Here is a 23,970-nt window from a genome sequence, read left to right on the forward strand (position 1 = left end):
GACGATAAAAGAACACGATCAGATAAAATCAGACGATTTGTGGCACTTCTGATGAAGATGAAGGGAGGATGAAAGGTGCCACAAAAAAAAAGATCCAAAAAGAAGAGAACACAAAAAAAACTGGTCAATATCTGCATGCTGCAGTGGAATACAGTGGTATACTGTATACTGTATACAGTGGAATACTGTAGCACTGCAATACAGCTGCAGTGCTACAGTAAGAGGTAAATCCAAGAACACTTCTTATGCGAGTTTATTCCTGATGTGGATGATTTCACAAGATGTTTTGTATAATTTTTGTAATGCATTAAGCAACTTTTTACTTGTTTATATTCAACAGCCAAGTATCCAGATGATGTTTTGAATTCAATTCAATTCAATTTTATATGTATAGCTGTTTTAACAATGGACATTGTCACAAAGCAGCTTTATAGAAATAAATAGATTCAAACTAAATTAAACCAAAATAAATTGTAAATATCTGAATTTATCCCTAATGAGCAAGCCAGAGGTGATGGTGGTGAGGAAAAACTACCTGAGATGATATGAGGAAGAAACCTTGAGAGGAACCAGACTCAAAAGGGAACCCATCCTCATCCGGATGATACCGGATGGTGCTATGGTAAGTCATTACTAATGCACAACTGTATACTATAAAGTCAAGCAGTGCTAAGTTGTTAAAAGGATCTTCAGTGCGAGCATCAGAGTATTTTTTTTATTTCAGCAGTGTTTTAGCTTTAAGCCTATGGTATCCAAGTGAATTTATCCACTAAATAATGAATGGGACTTGAGCATAAACTGTTTTTAGCAACAGCCATTTTTAGTCTATCCAAATGAGACCATCCACAGTCATCTTTATGGTATCCATCAACAGTCTCATCCACAGCAGCCTCACAGCAAAATTTAGGCATTCCATGTGAGGCCATCCTCAGCAGCAGTGAGTGATTCTCAGGTGTAGGAGGCTCCAAAAAGAAGTAGAGCATCAAGATGGATCAGGCAGGTCTGGAGGGCAGAAGGAGTAACATGTAGCTCAACAGAGAGAGAGAGAGAGAGAGAGAGAGAGGAGGGAAGGGAAGAAAGATAGACAGGGAAGAAAGAAACACAGATTATTACGTATGCTTATTGTCATGCCAGTAGTAGGTCACTTACCTCTTTAACCAGAGGTCTTTCTTTTGTAGGAGCCTGTACTTGCCCCTCAGCCCCAATTTCATGCACAGCTCAGTCACACTCACAAGGTGTGTGATGATTCACTTCAGCCTGATAATATTGATCTGAAGGTGTTTGGTCCTTCTACAAACAGCCAAATCCAATTTATCCTAAAGAGCACAGACACCTCTTACACACTGACCAAGAAATACCTGCAGATGAGGCCTGAGCTGGGGGAAAATCTGCACCTTGCCTACAATGGCAATCCAGTTACAGCGCAGAAGAGTCTGAGAGAGCTGGGGGTGAAGTCTGTGCTGTGTTCGTCACCTACCAGAAATGCATTAGAAGATAAGAGACTGGACATTACACCTCTGCTTTTATCTGTAAAATTCTTTTTCCATAAAATCAAATCTATTTCTCTTGAAAACTAAGGGTTATTTCTACTAATAAAACTATCAGGTTTATTTTAAAATAAAACTGAGTAAATGTGTTTGTTTTTATCCCTGTAAAGTATTATAACCTTTTAATTATTCAGCAACAGGAAATTAAAAAAATAATAAATTAAGTCATCTTACTTGTATCATTCAGTGTAACAATTTCAAACCACTTTCATTTAGTTTATAGATATGGCTATATATTTACGTCACTTGATCTTGCCTTACATTTGTTTCAAATTAATTTAATGATCATATTATTTACTGATCATATAATTTAATTACTTTAACTCTAATTTTGATGCTTTTGTGTTTCTCTGGTGCTTTCATGAAATAAAACATTTACATTTACATTTATGGCATTTGGCAGACTTTGGCAGACGCCCTTATCCAGAGCGACTTACAAAAGTGCTTTGAAATTAATTAAAATAAAAATTTAAATAAAAGAAATTTTTCTGAGAATTTCATTCATTCCTTCATGATTATTGCTGTGGTGTTTTACTTTTTAATTTCGGATTAATGAATTTAATTAATTGCATAGCCTACTTTAGTTGTTTTAATGTAATTGACTCACATAAAAGTTTCCAACATGGTGAATTAATGTTTTTGAACTGTTGCACCACAACAGATATAAATCTTAACAGAATATCTTGTAAACCTTTAACAGAAAGTGAAAACACTTTTTTCAAGTCAAGTCAAGCCAAACTTTATTGTCAATTCTGCTATATGTACAGGACACACAGAGGATTGAAACTTCGTTTCCCTCAGACCCATGGTGTGAGACACCAACATAACAAGACAAAATAATAATAAAAATAATAATAGAATAAAGTAGAATAAGAGAATAAATTAAAATAAAATAAAATAAAATACAATATGTACACTATAGACATTCACAGCATATATTTACAGTATATTTACAGTAGTTTTCAGTGTGGGTCCATGGAGGACTAGTGGTTAGGCCACCGCTATGGCCCAGGTTTGATTCCCGGCCAGGGAACCAACCCCAGCCTCTGTTGTGTGCAACAGTGCACGCTCAGTGCCGGTCCCAAGCCCGGATAAAATAGGGGAGGGTTGCGTAAGGAAGGGTATCTGGCATAAAAACTGTGCCAAATCAAATACGCGGACTAATGATCTGCTGTGGCAACCCCTAACAGGAGCAGCCAAAAGAGGAACAACAACATTTACAGTAGTTTTCAGTAGGCACATTTCCTCCATTGGTGTTGCTGATGGCAAGGTGCCATGCATGCTATCCGTTGTGAAGTTAGTTTTTAATGTTCTGGGTTACTGATCAGAAGGTCAGGAGTACAAGTCCAAGCACTGCCAAGCTGCCACTGTTGGGCCCTTGAGCAAGACCCTTAACCCTCTCTGCTCCAGGGGCACTGTATCATGGCTCACCCTGATCTCTGACCCCAACATCTAACAAGCTGGGATATGTGAAGAAAAGCTGGGATATGTGAAGAAAAGAACTGTGCTGGAACGTATATGTGAGAAGTAAAGGCTTTTTCTAAATATGTTTTCTTTAAATGCTCTATACAACCAGGTGCATAAGTATTCGGACAGTGACACAATCCACCACAATGGATTTGAAATGAAGCAATCAATATGTGAGACTTTTAGCTTGAATTCAAGGGTTTTAATGAAAATATTACATTAAATGTTTAGGAATTATAGCCATTTTTTACAGAGTCCAAATCAACGATTTGGTACATTCTTAAAAAGAAGGAATGCACTGGCAAGCTCAGCAACATCAAAAGCCCTGGACGACCATTGAAGACAACTAAAGTGGATGACTGCAGAATTCTTCCCTTGTTCAAGAAAAACCCTTTCATAACATCTAGCCAAGTCAAGACCGCTCTGGAGGATGTAGGCGTTTACCTCAAGATGCCACTGGTACACTCAAGAACAGAAAGGCCAGATTAGACTTTGCCAAAAAAGAAAAACCCTCCTAAAAAGCCTAATCGGGTCTGATGCAAGATTAACTTGTACCAGAACGATGGGAGGAGAAGAATATGGAGTAGGAGAGGAAGGGCTCATGAGCCAATGCATACCACATCATCTCTCAAACATGTGAAGACAGTGGGCATATATGGCTGCTAATGGGTCACTGGGTCACTGGTGTTTATTGATGATGTGACTGTACAGTACATCATCAGAGTATAGATGGATAATGACCCAAAACATACTGCAAAAGCAACCCAAGAGCTTCTTAAGGCAAAGAAATACAATGTTCTTAAAGTCAGTCACCTGACTTAAACCCAAATGTTTTTCACTTACTGAATACAAAACTGAAGACAGAAAGACCCACAAACAACAGCAACTGAAGGCGGCTGCAGAAAAGGCCTAGCAAAGCATCTCAAGGGAGGAAACTCAGCATTTGGTGATGTTTGATGTTTGATATTGAGAGGCAGGCAGACAAATCCAGTAACATAAGGCAGAGGCACAGTTTTAAAAAAAACAGGCGTGGGTCAGGCAATGTACAAACAGGGCAAACTAGGCAAAACAAACATGAGAATCAAGAAACAGGAAAGAGGTCAAAAAACTGAAGTGAAACACAGAACAAAAAATGGCTTGGTAAAGTGCAGGCAGCAAACACTGAAACAATACTGTGTGAAGACCAAAGACACACAGGGGGTATAATTAAACAAACTAATCAAGGGCAAATTGGGAACAGGTGAGATTGATCTTGACATGTAAGGGGAAACATCCAATAACAATATAAGGGTGGAGACAGGACAGAAACCAAAATAAAAACATACATGGCAACATAAACAAAGACACGCTGCCTGTTGCTTAAGTGCCCCCCTGAAGCTCCTACAAAAGCTCTCCTATGGCGGTCCCGCCCCCCTGGGCAAAGTGTCCACCAAAGGTCCTGAGGCAGGCATTGTCTCTCCTGTTGGACTCTCCCAGAGGAGCCGGGAAGCAGACATGGGGCATATTGGCAGGAAGTAGACAGTGGGCCAATGACAGGCTGGCCGGGGTCAGGTGGCGGGGCTGGGACAGGTTTGGCGGTGTCAGGTGGCAGGAACAAGGCTTGGGAGGCTGCGCCATTGGCCTCTGGCGTGAGCAAGTCTTGGGAGGCCACCTCATCGGTCTCAGGCTTAAGCAAGTCCTGGGAGGCAGCGTCATTGACCTTAGACAGGAACAGAATTTGAGAGGCCGCCTCGTCAGTCTCAGGCTTAAGCAGGACATAGGCCTCAGAAAGGAACATGGTGTGGAAGGCCGGCTCCTCGGTCTCAGGCGTGAGCATGATGTGGGAGGCCATCTCTTCGGCTTCATGCAGGAACAAGGCTTGGGTGGCAGCCTTGTCAGTTTCAGGTGTTAGCAGGTGCAGGAGCAGGAGCAGGACTTGGGAGGCCATGTCGTTGGCCTCTGCCAGGAGCATGGCATTGGAGGCCACACCATCGGCCTCTGGCAGGAGCATGGCGTGGGAGGCCATGCCGTCGGCCTCTGGCAGGAGCAAGACTTGGGAGGCTGTGCCGCTGGCCTCAAGCTGGGGCAGAACTTGGGAGGCCATGCCATTGGCCTCTAGCATGAGCAGGTCATGAGAGGCAATGCCGTCGGCCTCTGGCAGGAACTTGGCATAGGAGGCCGCTCCTTCTGCCTCATGCTTGAGCTCTTGAGGTGAGGCTGTCACGTTGGCCTCTGGCTGGAGCTCTCCATGGGAGACCACCTCGTTGGTTTCAGGCTGGATCACTGGAGGTGAGGCTGACATTTTGGCCTCTACCTGGAGCTTAGCAGGGGAGACCGCCTCGTTGGTCTCAGGCTGGAGGTCTGGAGGTGAGGCCGCCAAGGTGGCCTCTGGCTGGAGCTTTGCAATGGAGGCCACCCTGTCAGCCTCTGGAGGGAGCTCTGCAGGGGAGGCAGCCACATTGGCCTCTGGCTGGACTTCCTCTTCGTCTCCAGCCTCCCACTACTCATAGTAGATGGTGAACAGCCAGGCATTCACCACGATTGCCTTCCTGTAGATCACTCTCATTACACACACAAACTCAGCTACACTTCCCAGGCCAAGGTTACCTGTGGTGATCAGGAGCTCTGCCCATTGGTGAGCTGGGCCCATGAACTGGGACAGCATGAACCCCAGCCACTGTCCCTCCTAATAAAACTGCCACTGAAGGAAGAAACCATTCAGGCAGCTTTAAAAGCTGGTGAAGGGAGCTGGAACATTGATGTCGAACCACTGGGGAAACTGCACAGAATCAAACGCCGGTACCATCATCCCGGCACACTACTTCTTTCGCTTTCTTGCTGTATCCATATATCCAATCCATATCACATGAGATTGATCATGACATGTGAGGGGAAATATCCAATAACAATACAGGGGCAAAGACAGGACAGAAACCAAAACAAAAGCACATGTGGAAACATAAACAAAGACATAACCTGGAAGCGCACTGTTTGCTTAAGCACGCTGAGGGCTGAAGGCACCTGGCGCTCAGCATGAGGGGGAAATACCTGACAACTACAAAGGATGGCTGTAATTCCTAAATGGTTAGTGCAATGTTTTTGTTAAACCCTTTGACTTAAAGCTGAAAGTCTACATTTCAATCACATCTTGATTGCTTCATTTCAAATCCATTGTGGTGGTTTACGGAGGCAAAATTACGAAAATTGTGTCACTGTCCAAATACTTATGGACCTGACTGTATAATAAATTTAGAGGCAGCATTCAGGATGGCAAGAACCAATCTGTCCTTAGGCATAAGGCTAACGAAATGCAACAATGCAAAGAAATTCACTAGCCACTTCAACACCACCAGAGATGCACTGCACTGTGCATGAGGAAGACACTCTCCAGAGTCAACCCTCGCAAAGCTGCAGCAACCCCAACAACGTACCTGGGCAAGTCCTCAGAGACTGTGTAGATCAGCTGTGTGGATCAGTAGATGTCCTGACAGATATTTTCAACATCTCCCTGAGCCATCCTACAGTGCTTGAACGCTACCATTATCATATCGGTTCTGAAGAAGTCCGCAGTGTGCCTCAAAGACTAGTGCCCCAGAGCACTCATTCCAAACATTCGAAATGTTTCGAGCAGCTGGTCAGACTCCTCACCACACTGGAACTCCTAGCATGTGTCCTGTGCTGATCACTCCTCCCTGAGTATAAAGGGCTCTACAGTAGAGAGAGTGATGGGCACCAAGTTCCTTACCTGGACAGCCAACATCAGTTTACTGGCCAAGAGACCAGAGCCTGCATTTTCTCCAGTATCTAAAGAAGGCAAACATCCCCCTACCTATCTTCACCACATTGCAACATCTCTGACCACAAGGCCCTACAGTTGAACATATACACACTGTATCCAGAAAGCCTCAAGCATTGTATTTGATACCTTCAACCCCCCTCACAAACTATTTACTCCTCTGCCTTTCGGTGTAAGTTTTTGCAGCGTTCGACTGCAAGGACTGCCAGGCTGGGAAACAGCTTCTATGCCCAGGCTGTCAGACTCTTCCTCTTGCTTCCACCATCCTGTCCCCCTCCAAGCACATTACCCTAGGTTTTACTTCCAACAAGATTTTACTAGCTGGCTGGCAAAAACCTCATGATTTCATATTCATAAATGTTCATCCTAGCCACTACTAAAGCCATGTTGCCTACAGTGTTGACATACTGTTTTGTTAATTCAGCTGTAACTCAGGTAGCTTAAAATTTTACACAGTGAATAATAGGCACTTATTCAGTCCCTTTGTTACCATGAGACTGGACTACTGTAAGTTGCTCATGGCAGGACTGCCCCCCTGTGCCGTTTGATCCTTGCAACTGATCCAGAAAGCAGCTGCACAACTGTAAAGCAGCTGTAATCTCCTCTAGATCTCCCACACCCTCAATGTGAAAGTACAACATATTAAAATTAAGTGGAAATCAATCAGAAAAATTTTATGGAGAAACAGGAAAAATAAAAAACTTATAATAACCTACCTGCGTAAGAGTAATTTCACAATGAGGGTGGAAAAAATTCTGACATGATTTATCTTGGTTTCATTTTTTTATGTCACAAAACCTGCCATTTTAACAGGGGTATGTAGACTTTTTATATCCATTGTGTATCCTTCCTGTTAACAACAAAGTAGTAGTTTCTAGTGTTGCTAGTAACAACAGTATGACAGTAGCCAGTACTTCTGTGAATGCACTTGCAATAAATTTCTGACCTTTACACTTAATTGCATGCTCTCAGAGAGACACAACAAATTACCATTATTGTACTTAATGATTATATTTCAGTATTGTCAGTAATGGTTATTTACTCTATATCCAGTATTTAAAGGGATAAATTCACAGTGATAAATTCAAATATTTACAATATATTTTTGTGAATCCTTTTATTTCTGTAAAGCTGCTTTGTGACAATGTCCATTGTTAAAAGCTCTATACAAATAAAAAAAGCAAAAATCATGCGTATGTACATCATTTTTGAAAACAGAAAATCTGTACCTAACTGAACAGCTGTCCTTGTGGTAAAAGGAATGGTGAAAAATGTTGTTGTAACAGCCTTGTCACTTGACAATTATAACAATGCAAAAATGAACTTGAAACAAAAGCTCCAGAAAGAGAAAAGCAATGTTATCATAAAAATTGCTGCATTCTCTTTTTGGAAACAGAGCTGTTGGAGAATTTCTGATTAGGCCTTTTCATATTTTATATTAGTATAGAAGCAGTAGTTTATAATACTACTGGGGGCAAATCAATATACAAATGATCATTTATGCTCAGTATAAACTAGTAGAAATGGCAATAATGTTAATGTAATCTTAAATAGCATTTAAAGGAAACAGTGGTCTGCAGATTGCAAAACGGACCATGTGATTGTGTGGTTTTCATGCAACTCTGTGATGCAAAGCTGAAATGAAAGTGGGGTGTGCATTTCACAGAAATCTTTGTCATTTCGTAATCTAAATGCCTTGGTTCCATTAGATCATGTTAAAATTTTGTGGCAGAGCTGACAGTTATAAGAAGCAATAGCTTTTCCTTATAATTCTTACAGTGAAGTACAATTTTCTATTACTGTCCAAATAAGTACGTATTTAATTTAAAATAAAAGTAAATTTATGAAAAGGATTTCTGTGATACAGCACAAGCAATTAACAAAATATAATTAATTTTTTTTTTCCTGTGAGGGCACTGTACTGTAGGAGCAATCCATTTGTTTGCTGTTCTGGCTGTATATACAGATTGTATCAACCTTTCTGTATGACAGGATGTGGTGAAGTTCTGGATAACAGTTAAAGTGAAATACTGCCTCAGTAAATGTGAACTCAGCCACTTACAAACTTACAACAGTAGTGACTGCAGCAAATGCATTTGTAATAAAATTTCATTTTGCAAAAATATGACGCAATGCTGATGTTCCTAAATAGAGCACTTATTGTTTGGGCTTTTGTAAGCAGCGTAACAAACATAATTCAAAAAGGAATTTAATTTAAAAAAATCCCTAGATAAACAGGTTTCATATTATACTTTAGCAAGTGTCCACATATAGGCTTAAAACGTGGGTGTCTCTCAGGAAATGACAGAGGACAGCCGCCTACAGGACTATTTCTGTGCTCCGCTTCCTACAGGTTTCATTGTAAATTGGTGTGGGTAACAAATAGGAAATGAGCGTGAAATACTTTGTTCATCTTTTAATATTTTTCAGTGCCCTTGTGCCAAATGGTGAGTGAAAAAATTCTCTTTTTATCTTTGTGATAAATTAAAGATAATCATAAAACCCAACTTAGAGCTCTATGTGCTTATAGTGAAAATAGTTGAATGAATTTGCGTTGTATGTGCCATTATATGACTGTCAATTTGTAAATGGTTGTATGTGACAAACTGAATATCATTTTTGATGTGCATCATGTTGCTCTCCATCGTTGTTCAGGTTTAAATTGTTCAGAGTCATGTAACAGCATTACTCTCAACATTCAGCTGGGCTCGGAAGTGTTGCTCCCATGCACACTTTTGAAAAGTAACAAAACCGAAGAAGCCAGGTGGATCCAAACTTCCAGTCTTCTGAGCATTAGGCCTAATGGAAACATCACCTTTGATGATCCCAGGGATGGCAGAATGACAGTATTCCCCCTCCTGTTTGGCAGAGGAAATTTCTCCATCCTCGTTCATCAGTTCCAGGCCTCTGACATGGGCATATACTGCTGTCAGCTGAGCCATGAGTGCCAGAGAGTTGAAATAAAGCTCTCGCAAAGTCCAGAAGATCACAAAGGAGGTAATACTGGGATGGCGATTAGTATTTTCAAAATAAATACTGTATACTTGAAATGAGTTTGTTATAGGAAAATAGCTAACTGATAGAATGTAAGCTAATAGGCTAATTAAATAGATAGCATTGCACATAAATCAACACACAGTTAAGCTCTTACAGTAGTAGCTCCCGGATAAGCTCTGGATCCACCGTGACCCTGACCAGCATAAAGGGATTACTGAAAGTGAGTGACCGAGAGAATGAGTTTGAGAATTAAACTAATAGGGTTGAACAATGCACTATATTACAAGGTCTCAATGATGGCATAATAAGAACGATGTGGGGCAAACTATTACACAAACAAACTTAAAGACGATTAAGCAGCTGCATTTATGAATTCTATTTTTTTAAGTGTTTCAAGTCCATAATGCCCTTTTGGTGCCATGCCTTTTTATCTCCAAATAAAAATAGATAGTCAAAGCACACACTGTCCAATCATTTCAGGGAAAATAATTCATAAATAATTCACCTCATTCGCATTCAGTACCCTCACAAATGCATTTCACATGCAATAGCTCACAGATGCCAAAAATAAAAATTGATTTTTTTTTTTTTTTTATGAGTCATCGAAAGACATAGTCCATTTATACCAGCCGCCCCTCCATCCAATTAAAAAAAAAAAGGCTCCATCTCTTTCTAAATCCTAATTAAACCCTGCCTTGTATTGCAGATATAGCAATGTTCTAGTGGATTTACTATGTCACTATACTGAAACTATGGTTATTATGCGGTTGCAGGTTTGAATTTCCCATGGTACTATATTGCTGCTGGAGTTGGAATATTTATTCTGCTTGTGATTGTATTTAGTCTTATCTATAAATTCAGAGGTGAGCATTTTCACATTTCTATTTGATAGTTTCATATAGTAATCTTCCCATATACTGTATGTATACTTGTCACTGGGGTTTATGTTTTGTACTCTATTAAAAATTGCTGTAAATCTACAGTATTTATTTTACACCAAAATACTTTGAGATTTTTACAGGATTGTACTGTAAATGATTAGGTAGATACACTTTGGTAATGTATTAATTCAGTGATATAGGTGCTTGAATCAGTGAAAGCAAGGTGAGCTAGTTGTGGTGGCTCAGTGGTTAAGGCTTTGAGTTACAGACTAGAAGGTTGTGTCAGCCTTTTGCTGAGCTGTATCCTGCCTCAGCTGTAAGTTGCCTTTTTTGTTTTTTTAAAGCATCAGCCAGTTGAGCAAATGGATTGTTTTATTTTATACTGTAATTATATTTACAAGTTTTTTTACATGCAAAATTGACAGTATATTACTGCAAAAAAAAAAAAACAGTAATATACTGTTTAAAAGTAACACAAATTATCTGTAAAGATATTACAGTACTTTACTGTAAATATGTTTCAGTTATTTCCTGTGAATATAAAGCACTTTACTAGAAACTCTGCTGCCAGTAAATTACTATAAATTTTACAGTAAATGTTTTACAGTGTACATTTCATTAGAAGATCATAATTGTAGAGAAACCCAAGTGAGGTATACAACATTACTGTACATGTACAATACCATTTGTGCATACTGCAATTTATCTGGAAAATACAGTTGTAGCAATGCTTTCTCTGCATTAGCAGGAAACTGTCTAAAAAGATCATCTGATTCTTATTACGTCAACTCAGAACGCAAAGGTGAGTGCAATTTGTTGTCATCCATTCTCTTTATGAAAGCAAGTTGATGACCTTTGACCTCACAACTTCTTTGGTGATTATATTATATAAGAACAAAAGGAGGCAGGACATAGAGAGCATGTTGAGAGAGCCAAGGTTGATGAGTGTGATGGTGAGTATGAAGAAATCGAGAGTGATACACATGAGGCGGATTATGAAAACACACCGGAAAAAGAGCATGATGGCCAGTATGAAGATACAGTGAGTGAAGAGCAGGACGAGGATTATGTAAACACTGACAGAAGAAGTAGTCATGATCAGTATGACAATACTGACCGTGAGTACCCTGCTGAACTCCATGTGAACAGAGATATGCAAGGTAATGTTAATGTTTCATCACAAATATTGTATTGGAAATGATCACATTTTTTATTGCACTTCCTTTTATTCACAAGCATTGTTAGCAGACATGAACCTTTGCAGGCATTACATTCAAGACACCATCTGTATTATTATTATTATTATTATTACACCACCTGCAGTGTGCTAATCACATTTTAACACTTGTCTGCTTAAATAAAAACACAGCTATGCATTGGGAATAGGGTAGGCTGTTGTATGAAGGAGCAAGCTATAGCCGACTAGCAAATTACTAGCAAAAATCTTTGTTCTGCTTTGTTTTGCACTGCCTGTCAGGTTATGTTACGTTAACCAGTTCAATTTGAACATGGAAATGAATTTTGGCAGTCAATGAATGGTTTTGGTGGAAAACCTCATGAAGACCCATTTGAGCCACTAAATATTGAATTAATTATTTGATCAATCAATTGACAATTCAAAATCAATTAATCAATTAAGATTAAGAAAATTAAGAAGTAATACCTAATTAATTATTGTTGATAGTCAACTGAATGATTTATTTTAATAAATATGTGGTTTATGTGGTTTATTACATTTTAATTTGTTGATCTTTTTTCCAGGTTACTATGACAACATATGTGTCTATGGTATGCTTTTTCCCATTTATTTTTGTCTACCCATTTAATTAATTATTTTCACAGAAACAGAGCAAATAAAAAATTACTCAGTACATAACATAGAACAGTACAATTCTAAATGGCGCTCAAAATGTATTTGATATTGGTCTGAAATATTAATCACTCAATATTGGTCATATTTATCTGTTCTTGCCCAACTACTACCTGCTGTCATTCACTATGATATTAGTGTTTTTTTAAACTATGAATATTCTCTGTTTTTAAGAAAATGATGAGCACTATCCCAATCAAAAGTCAAAATCCCCACGAAAAGGTAATTCATTATTTGCTTTCAGCATATTTATAACTCTTTGCCTATAAAATTACCAAACAAGGTGACTGAAACTCATCATCATCAGCAGAATTCAGAAAAAAGCCACATCAGCAGCCAAATTCAGCAAGACTATACTATGGTAGGTTAACATTTCTTAATTTTTTACTTCTTCAGCATTTGATATTTACTGGCAGAAATAAATTTAAAATGATTAGAGTGGTTATAGAAAAATTCTACACACCCCTGTTAAAACAGCAGGTTTTTGTGACGTAAAAAATGATAAACCCAAGATAAATCTTGTCAGATCTTCTTCCACCTTTAATGTGAAGAAGGAAGGGAAAAAACTTACAATACCCTGGTTGCATAAATGTGTACACCCCTTAAATAATACTACATTAAAATACCTTTTGCCTGTAATACTGCACGTCTTTTTGGGAAAAAGTCTTCCATCTTGATTCGGCAATTTCATTCCATTTTATTTTATTGCAAAAATGCTCCAGATCTATCAAATTGTGAAGGGATCTCCTATGCACAGCCCTGTTCAAGTCATTCCACAGGTCGTTTCTTCTTCTGGAGCTATTCCTTTGTTGACTTCATTTGTGCTTCGGGTCATTCTCATTCTGGAACGTGAAATTTTTCTTCATCTTCAGCTGTCTAACAGAAGCTTGCAGGTTTTGTGCCAGAATAGATTGGTATTTGGAGCTATCCATGAATTGCTTTATCTTATAGAGCCCCAGTCCCAGCTGAAGAGAACAGGTCCATAGCATGATGCTGCCACCAGAATGCTTCACCGTGGGTATGGTGTTCTTTGGGTGATAAGCTGTCTTTTTAATTAGAATTATGCCCCAAATGTTCTACCTTGGTAGAACTCCTGAGAAAGGGCTTCCATCTAACCACGCTACCCCATAGCCCAGACATGCAAAGAATACAAAAGTCTGTTGTCGCATGAAGGGAGTGACCAGTACTTGCCATATATTCCTGCAGCTCCTTTAATATTGCTGTAGGTTTCTTGGCATTTTTTTGTACCCCTCTCCTGATTGATAACTTTCAACCTCCTTACCTCCCATACATGCTTTGTAAGCTCTTTGCAGACCATGGCTTCAGCAGTGGGATGAAACCAAGATGATGTCAGGAAAATCCTACATAAACAGCTGATCTTTATATAGGGTCAATTAGAATCACTTCACTGTTTTTTTTCTTTTTTCCCCTAAATGTTTGTATTTGTTTTTCACTTCAGTTTTCTTGGTAGCCATATCATGGTAAAGCTGGAAATAGATCTGACTATATCCTTATCTTGGCTTAATTTTTTTTTACATCAACAAACCTGCAATTTAAGCAGGTTTTTGTGGACATTTTATATCCATAAAAACCATCTTGTTCTTTTATGTTCTAGCCAATCAGTCAGAGATACTCAAGTCTGGCTGTCCTGGGAAGAGAAACAAAAAAGGTACACTGACACCACTGAACACCACTAAACACCACAGTTTAGTAATAAATTATACTCTTATACCAGAGTGCAGTTGAATTCTTGAATTCTCAAATTCAACTGGTCAGAAGGTGTGCGTTGTTTTTGTAGTCCCCGTTTATATTCATGTGCTCATTCTAATATGTTATTGTTTATTGTTTTCACCATACACAGAGACTTGTATGGTTACGCTAAGCATACATTAAAATAATTAGGCCTACTGTACTACCACAGCTGTTGCCTTAATAATTAAGCTACATCATTGAATCTACACTAAATGAAGATACAATTAATGATGTTATATACACATATTCAATGTACATTTATTCTCTATTAACAGTCTATTGTGAACAGCACATTTATACTACATTTTTTAATTATTATTATTATTATTATTATTATTATGAATTGTTTTATTTCTGCGATTCTATTCTATTCTATTCACTCTTAGAAGATAAATATCACAGATAAAGACACGCTGATTAGACATTTTTGGAAAATCACTATGTACACTTAAAATATTACACAAGAATATTTATGTCTCTCCTTTCTCATTTCTTTCCAGCAGAATCTCAGTTCAAAAATCCATTATATGACCAAAGTCCAGCACACAAGAAATAAACAATCATCTTCCAATTCACTAAAAATATGCCTGTTTAAGTCAATGTATTGTAATATTCTGTTTATTATTGTTCCACTGGATTTGTGAGTTAGTAAATAAGAAAATAGTCTAAATGGCTGCATGATTCTGGTTTATACTGTGTAAAGAAGTATGAGTGTGCTTTCTTTCATTGCTTATCAGGCTTAATCATCAGTTTTTTCACTTTTGAGATCTTTTGAATAAATAAATAAATAAATAAATAAATAAATAGGTCCTTAACACTTCCTTTCTCATTCTGATGATTATGTGCTGAGTTTTTGTATGCAGAATTCTTTTAATGCAGAATTTATAAAGCTATACAAAGCTTTTCTCTGAGGATTGTTATTAGATCTTTGAGGCCTTCTGCTTTCAGCATGCAAGTCTGTTAGAGCAAGAATGTTCTTCAAATGATCAAAAGTCAAAAGATTTTCATTGTATATAATTTTGTTCAGCAGTACAGCACGTCAGCAATTTTGCATAAAAACCGTTAGATTAGAGATGCAATTTAACCTAATCATGGTTGCACAGACCCAGGCCAGTAAGAAGATAGAGAGAATCTACAACAGAAGATACTGGGAGACATTCAGAGAAAAACTCTTATGACTTAAAATAAAATAAAATTGTACAGCATAACCTTGTTTTGTTGGAGAAATTGTTTTAATAAATCTAATAAGGAATTTTGTGCATTATTTGGTCTGATTTATTTTTCATTTTTTAAAGTTTTTAAGCTTCATTTTAAAAAAAATATTTTTTTCCCCAGTTAACTAAAACATAATTTGACAAACCAAAAACTACACTTGTTTGGATTGATCAGGAATCCAGTAATTGGGACTACTAAAGCCTTTAAGCCACACATTTTGTTCTTGTATATACAAAGAAAATTGATGGATTTGTTAATTGTGTATATACCATACTCTGTAGTCTAGACTTGCATCCTTGTCTATGCTGAGCATTAGTTTATTATTTTTTCTAGTTTTTGTATCTTTGAGTATCTTTATGTTTCTGCTGTATGCTTGGTTTTAACTCGTGCCTGTTCTCATTACTCATTAGGGATTAATGAGTCTGTGGTCTGACAACACAATGGATTTAATAATCCATTAGTAAACACACACAGCAAACACTTGCATCCTGCCTATAACTCAGAATATTAATTAAATGCCTATCTGTAATGTTAACCACTTAAGAAACTAACATTACACAAAATCAGCTTTCTTGGATTTGATCCATTCAGTCATCTCTGAAGACAGTGAGCAATAAAACTAATATTATCCTGGCATTAAGGATGTTTCCACCACAAGTAGTGTGAGAAATGCAACCTCCATCAGGAAGGATCCTACCCATCCTACAACTGGTCTAAGCCCTCTCACCCATCCTACAACTGGTCTAAGCCCTCCTGTCCAGGAAGAGGCTAAGAAGTATTCAGGCCAGAACGTCCAGACTCGGGAACAGTTTCTTCCTGCAGACTTCTGAACAGCCATGTCTAACTGTGAACACCCTCCTCCATCTTCCCCACCAACCCCCAAGGACTGTGATCATAACCCCCAACAGCACTATCATCACTTTAACACTACCATGGCCTGAGACCAACCTTCCAACCAAAGTCTGAACAATAATATGACTCTACCTCGCTCAACAAGTGCAATATTATTATTACATTACTATTTGCAATAACTGTATATATTTATACACTTAGTACTGATGTTCATACATTATACTTTTTTTCTTTTAATTGTATGTATTATCCCCCACTTCTGCTACACTTTATATACATTTCATCTATTTCCTATTTATGTGACTTGTTTAATTTTGTGTGATTCTGTGTACCTTCTGGTATTATTGTCTGTATTTATTGTTGTCTTTTGGCCTTGTCAATGTCTACTACATGTTGCATGGTAATTTCCTGAAGGAACTGTGTTTCATTTTTTTTCCTATTGCCATGCAATGTGCTAAAAATGACAATAAAGCTGACCTTGACTTTAATTAATCTCCTTATGCTCTCTTAACAGAGTTTTTTTCTTGACACTCTCTCCTTCAGAAAGCATTAGCTAAACATAAAGAGCGATCTTAAGTTCTAATAGCAGACAGTGCCTTGCATTACTATTTACTTACCTTTGAACCTTCCCACCTGGTGTATTGTTACAACCTAGAACTGAAATGCCGTGGACACCATCAAACCCATATGTCCTTTTTGAACACCCCATTCCAAATTTAGTAATTTTGGAAAGGGCTGTGGGGATTTGTGCCTATTCAGCCACAATAGCATTAGTGAGGTCCATGTCTTTGTACACGAGGGCACTGTCATGCTGGAACACGTTTGAACAAAGCCCCTTTGTTCCAGTGAAGGGAAATTGTAATGCTATACAAAGACATCCTGTACGATTGTGTGTTTTAAACTTTGTGTCAACAGTTAGGGAAAAACCATATATGGGTGTGATGGTCAGGTGTCTACAAACTTTTGGCCATATAGTGTATGTCATGAATCTAGTCTAATAGCTCATAATATTTAAGCGGGGGGACGTTGACAATATAGGTTGCAAAATGATTTACAAATAAATGTAATTCACCCCATTACTGCAAAACCCCTGAATTAGTAGTGGTAGAACCACTTGCTATCTGATATATTTAGTTGGAGCAGACCTGTGGGATATATTAGCAGCAAGTGAACAGTCAGTTGATGTGTTGGAAGCAGGAAAAATAGGCAAGCATTTTTCCTGAGCGACTTTGACAAGGGCCAAATTGTGATGGCTAGACAACTGGGTCAGAACATCTCCAAAATGGCAAGTCTTGTGGGGTGTTCAAGGTTCAAGTCTCTTTATTTCTTTATACATATTACATATTTGTGATGTAATGTAGTGAAATGTTTTTCCTTAGTTCCAAGTTCCACAGTGCAACAATGAACAGAACAACAATGAACTAGATATACACATACATAATAAAAACAGAATAAAATAAAATCTAGTAGACTATACGATAAAGAAAGTTTAGCAGCCTTTAGAGGAATGTAATGTATAGAATATGAATATACATAAATAGAATATGCTTAAAAACAAATATACAGAGCTCTACAGTGTATAGAGTTATGTAGTGCGCAAAAAAAAATAAAAAATTTCATAGTGCAAACTGTTTCTGTAGAGAGTTAAAAAAAAATTTTTTTAAAAAAGCAAATATACAGAGCTGTACAGTGTATAGAGTTACTATGCAGTGTGCAAAAAATTGTTTTTCCAACTGTTTGTTTCAAACTATATTTCCTTTTGGCTTCCCTCACCGTTTCCCTCAGGTTGTAGGAAGCCGCTTTGTATTCATCCATGTTGCCAGTCCCTGCATTGTAGGCAGCTGTACGCACGTTCACAGCTTTCCGCTCAGATCGGTCTACCCATGGCTTCTGATTGGGAAAAACCTTTACAGAGTGTGTAGGAATAGTCTCTCCTATCAGAAACTCTGTATAACCAAACACCGCTTCTGTAAACTTGCTGATGTCATCAGAGCTGCGCCAGAACATCTCCCAGTCTGCGTCCTACAGTGCGTCTTGTATCATGGCTTGTGATTGGTCAGCCCAGCGCTGCACCTCCAGCATCACCGGATCTTCCCTCCGCAGCTTTTGTTTATATTTTGGGAGTAGCAGAATGGCGGCATGGTCTGACTTACCAAGTGGCAGTGTTTTTATTGCCTTATAGCAGTCCCTGTGTTGTGTGGAACAGTGATCCAGCATCCTTTCACCCCATATACTGCTGGTTATGTGCTGATAGAAATCCGGCATGACTTTTTTCAAGTTAGCCTTGTTAAAGTCACCAGTAATCAACAGAGCTGCATCCAGGTGCAATGTTTGTAGTAGTCCAATATGGACTGGGCATTAGCAAACAATATGCTGGGCATTGGTGTGGAGTCTGCTCTGGCTCGTACCCGGTTCCTCACACCAGCTCTTTTCCCTCCTCGTCGTCGCTGCCATCTCAGGAGAGTAAGTCCATTGTTTACCTGGCTCAGACTGATCTCCGGTGGCCAGTCGGCATCGGGATGAAAACAGGAATTAGAGTGGTGATTGAAGACTACCAATGTTGATTAAAGTTTGGCGGTCGTATGTTATATGTCCGTGGGCTAACTCAATGATAGTGCAAAAAACAAGATAAAAACACAAAAGGTGCAGTGTGGGTTGCGAACACTAATGTAGGCAGCCTTCCTTAGCGGCGCTATCTTGGATTAGATGGGTATGCAGTACGCCATCTTGGATTAGATGGGTATGCAGTTCCCGGTATGCAGTGGTTAGTACCTACCAACAGTAGTTCAAGGATGGACAACTGGTGAACCGGCACCAGGGTCATGGGCACCCATGGTTCATTGTTGCGCGTGTGGAGTGAAGGCTAGCCCGTCTGGTCCGATCCCACAGAAGAGCTACTGTAGCGCAAATTGCTGAAAAAGTTAATGATGGCTATGACAGAAAGGTGTCAGAACACACAGTGCATTGCAGCTTGCTGTGTATGGGGCTGCATAGCCACAGACCAGTCAGAGTGCCCATGCTGACATTTACGGCATTTAGCAGATGCCCTTGTCCAGAGCAACTTTTTATTTATCTCATTTTATACAGCTGAGCAGTTGAGGGTTAAGGGCTGGGATTTTAACTCAAAACTTTCTGAGTAGTAGTCCAATGTATTACCACTGAGCTACCACTGCTCTTCATTGTTTACTGCAAATAGGTGGCACAAAAGTGTATCATTCTTCTACATAATTTCCATTTCATTCAAGGCAAGTGTTCCAGCTCTTAGGTTTTCATCTGACTCACTCTCCTATATAACAATATTCAACAATAAATACATCAAAGGTTTGTTAAACAAATAATTCAGAATACAGATCTCCGCTATGGAATAACTGGGTCTTAATCCACCTTCAATATTAAAGGCCATTAAAATTGCCTGGTGTCAACAGACATTTCTGAAGAAGGATTCAGTGATCCTGCTTCCTCTTGGCTAACAGACTCTAACTGACAAAGTACTAGTCCTTGTTTGGCCTTTAGTCTGTATGGTGGAGTCTGATTGCTTGACAACTTGCCTGTAAATGTCATTCTTCCAGATTTTCTGGGTAGTACGGCAAAAGTTAGCAATGACTGGTATAATTTCATTAGCAGTCCAGTGGTGGGTGAGTCAAGGCATCTTCCATTTTAAAAGGACCATCCCGTGTGCGACGCACCTTAGTGCAGACTGCATTAGTATGTCGTTCCAACCCCACCTCGTGCACCAGTTTCCGAAGGAACCACTGAGTTTCATTCACACACACTGAACCTCCAGTGTGAACTGAGGTGGTTTAAAGCGGAGTCATCGTAAGCCAGTTAAAATGGGAGGACTTTTATCCTGTGGACGAAACATCCCCTTCATTGCCAGCTCATAACCTCCTGAGTGTTCAGGGCCACCTGAGAGTATATTATTAAAGCTTTCCGATTGGCTCCCTGGATCATGGCCAACATTCTTTCTAGCTTGTCATGTGTAACATGATCAAATGTGCTTTGCTCTATAACTCGTCCAGTGTTAGTGAAATCATCTGTGGCCATTCCAAACTCCCCCTCCAGTGTGTATTCCCTAGTCACATGTGATGTGTACAGACTCTGCAGGGCAGTGTTTCCACTCCCCAGACCCAGACGGATCTTATGAAACCTTGGTCCCGTCACCAGAGGATGATCAGCCAAAGCAGGCAAGCTGAAACTGGACCATACAGCGGTGGTGGTGGTGGGGATTGGTTGTATCGGTTTGCAGGACAAGAATTAACCACTTTCAGAAGGTTTGTCTCTACCGTGTCCCAGACAAGTTTCCAAACAACTCCTTGAGGTTTGTACACAGCGAACAGACTGAAAAAGCGCGCAGCTGGCATAGCTATTTCACTTGCTGTTTTTATGACATTAACTATTCTTTGTTTACCAACTGAAGTAAAACTAGAACCTCAAATCATTTAAAACACACACTGCTGACCCCTGGCTACTGCCAAAAGAGCCTACAATGGGCATGTAAGCATCAGATCTGGACCATGGAGCAACGGAAGAAGGTGGCCTAGTCTGATGAATCACTTTCTTTTCTTTTACACCATGTGGATTTTACTTTGACACGTACCACCTACCTAAATGTTGTTGCAGACCAAGTATACCCTTCATGGCAACGGTATTCCCTAATGGGTCAGAGCTATATACACAATATTAGGCAGGTGGTTTTAATGTTATGGCTGATCAGTCTATAATGGTTCTTGAGAAAGAACTCTTCCAGTTGCTTAGCCACAATGCTGAAGGGAATCTTTACTTTCCGGGCAAGGAAATTAAACCCATGGATGTCCTTGGAGTTCTCCTCTTTTGGGATCCATACCCCTTTGGCAAACCACCACTGCTGTGCTACTCTGCCTCTATGTCCAAAGCCAGTATAGTAGCCAAAGCAATATTTGTAGACCTTGTAGGATATTTTCCACTTGGACCTGAAATCAGTTGGATCTAGATTTCCTTACCATCTTCTGGACTTCTTTCAAGAGCAGCGCTCTTGGGTCAAAGCCTCCACTGGCTCTGATGTTTTGATCACTATCTTGCACTCCCCCAGGTTTTGGTGTCTGGTAGGGTCACTAAACATATTCTAGGGGTGACGTTCGATTTCACTCTTTTGCACAGGCCAGGCATCCACTGTGTTTCTGCCTGAACAGTGGCCTGGTGAACCCAAATGGGTTGTTGATAAAGATTGATCACTTCCTAGCCCTTTCTCTCCTCCGCCTGCAATGTTGCTCTGCTCTGCAGAGAGTTAGGAGCCTCTTCCTCTGTATTACATTAGGCTCTACAGGTGCCATCTTCCTCTTTTTCCTGGCATCCTTGTATTGCTTCTTTAAGGCCATAAGCTCCTTCCTGATGTTGCAGATCTTCTCTGCTCTCTGATTCTTAGTGTACTGTAAGGTTGCTTGGTTATTCTTACCTTCTCTTAGCATCCGTGTTTTCTATGATGGTTGTCATAGCCCGTGTCTATGGTGCTTGCAGTCTGTCTTTGTATCTCATGTTCAATTGGTGTATCTTGAGAACACAAACACTTGATATTCATTTGTCCATTGCCATAAGTCATTGCCATTGAAGCTGTCCAGCTCAGTTGCTCTTCCTCCCCGGCCCCCTTGAGCTCCCCCGGGGGGTATCCTTTCTCTGTCTTGTCTGTCATTTGGGTCCTTAAAATATAAATAAAATGCATTTATCATAAGGAAAATATTTGGGGAGATAACAAGGTCAACTGAATTTGGTAACACAACCCCAAAAATAATTAGAGTAGATGAAACTTAAAATGTAATTTTGGCTTAGTCTCCATTCACTAACATGGGAAGGGGTGGGGTTAAAAACTGCACTGCAGCCAGCCTCAGAGAGATAGCTTTGGCTTCACTTTTAAACTCTTGTTACTATATCCATCCCAATGACTGTGTACTCACTGACTGTGAGTTGAGTTGACCTTGATATCTCCCCTAATATTTTTCCTTATGATAAATACATTTTATAGGAGTTATTTGATGATAAATAAAAGGGCATGGTTGATGAGGTGATTGACGCATTTGGACCCTCATGGACGCACATGCACGGAACTATGGCTCTCGACGCTTCTGTAGCAAAGCCATGTCATGTTTTGTTGTAAACTGTTCTAACAGACCTTCAGCAGGGAGGTCTTTGCAATTTTTCTGGTATGTTGTTCATGTGATGTCTAAGCTAGCTCATTGTGCTCAAGGCAGCTAACAGTAGGTCAATTTGTTGTTGTTGTTCTTTCTGCTGCTCCTGTTAAGGGATGCCACAGCAGATCAATGGTATGCAAGTTTGATGTGGCACAGATGCCAGATAAAATGGGAGTGATGTGTAAGGAAGGGGACCAGCACTGGGAGTGCACTGTCTTGTGCAACTCCAGTAGCTGGGGTTGGTTCACTGACCAGGAATTGAACCCAGGCCGCAGCAGTGAGAGCACAGGATCCTTAGCCACTGGACAACCAGGGACCCTCTAAGTTGGTATGGTTAGCCAGTCACTCCTTTTTTAACAATCTGCACAACGACCTGCAAGCGGAACATGAAAAGAGCATTTAACTTACTGCAAGTGTCAGAGCTAGATGAAAATCATGGAGACCAGTTTCCCACATGAATGACTCTTCAAGTCATAATTACGACTGGGAAACTCGGATTTAATTTTGATATCCAAGTTTCCGAGATGGGAGGAGTCCTAAACTTTCAACATGGTGGAGGAGAGTACACTTTCTGTACTGAATAACAGGTTTTGTTCATTTTTCTAAACAGAGCTAATTGTTAGCACTTGGCGTTTTCGTCATATTCATTTATGTACTATATCAGCATCCCTTCTGTGTATGTTGTACATTTTTACACCATGAAAATATCTTGTATTTGACCAAAACTCCATCGTCAGGAAGCTAGCTAATTGAGTAATGTGTGTTATGGTGTCAAAATAAAAGTGAAAGAAAAAAAAATTGCCTATGTATGAATGAACCTGTCGTTGTCCATATTTCATGTTGTTTCCTACAACAAAGCTTGTGAACACGACATACTCGTAATTACCACTTCAGAAGTGGAAAGTAGGAGAATTCCCGTAACACATGAAGGCAGCATAAATGCTGACTGCTGTTTATCAGAATAGTTTCAGTTGGCACCTTGCATTAGCTACTTACACTTACATTACCTCGATTAAAATGATGTTAGCTCGCTAGCAAAAGCTCAGTCATGACTCAGAGCTCTAAAATCTTTTCCTGGCGACAGTATAAACACTATACCTGCAAAAAAAAGACATTAAAGTTTAGCATTCTACATATTAATTAATAACGCTGTCTCACCTCGAGTTAGCCGAAGCGTCATTTATTATTTTCCATAAGTCATCGTGAACACGTGCGTAAGGTTGTGTGGGCGGGGCGAAAGGCAGACCGGCTGTATCTACTGCGCATGCTCTGTTTCTAATTTGTGCAAAAATGGCGACTCCAATTTCGACATCGAAAAGGCTTCAAAACGCACAATGGGAGTGAATGGCGCCATGTTATCCACTCACATATACAGTCATTGGTTCACCCATATATACAGTGACAGGTACATTCAAAGTGAAGGGCAAACAGGGGAACTGAATTACCTGGCGCA

The 23,970-nt window shown here is 39.5% G+C and overlaps 1 protein-coding gene and 1 pseudogene across 8 annotated transcripts; one reads left to right on the forward strand and one right to left on the reverse strand.

The window, feature by feature from the left end:
• Positions 1-8,949: 8,949 nt before the first annotated feature.
• Positions 8,950-15,541, forward strand: LOC113532621 (uncharacterized). 8 transcript variants are annotated; one of them, XR_004579478.2, is made up of 11 exons: positions 8,950-9,236; positions 9,445-9,786; positions 10,560-10,649; positions 11,413-11,469; positions 11,561-11,827; positions 12,429-12,455; positions 12,712-12,759; positions 12,845-12,898; positions 13,489-13,555; positions 14,153-14,206; positions 14,793-15,541. XR_004579478.2 is itself a non-coding variant. In XM_026924065.3 (10 exons), exons 1-10 carry the CDS (start codon positions 9,179-9,181, stop codon positions 14,843-14,845), a joined length of 1,053 nt encoding a protein of 350 aa, XP_026779866.3. In that variant the 5' UTR covers positions 8,950-9,178; the 3' UTR covers positions 14,846-15,541. The 8 variants fall into 8 exon arrangements, 5 of the variants coding, with proteins under 5 accessions (XP_026779866.3, XP_026779869.3, XP_026779868.3 ...); XR_008303650.1 differs by having other exon boundaries at positions 14,790-14,807; XR_004579479.2 differs by having other exon boundaries at positions 8,952-9,236; positions 12,848-12,898.
• A 977-nt stretch (positions 15,542-16,518) lies between these two features.
• Positions 16,519-23,921, reverse strand: LOC128320193 (pseudouridylate synthase TRUB2, mitochondrial-like; annotated as a pseudogene).
• Between the last annotated feature and the right edge of the window lie 49 nt (positions 23,922-23,970).

The sequence above is a fragment of the Pangasianodon hypophthalmus genome, chromosome 14 (genome assembly GCF_027358585.1).
Source record: "Pangasianodon hypophthalmus isolate fPanHyp1 chromosome 14, fPanHyp1.pri, whole genome shotgun sequence".
Taxonomy (NCBI): Eukaryota; Metazoa; Chordata; class Actinopteri; order Siluriformes; family Pangasiidae; genus Pangasianodon; species Pangasianodon hypophthalmus.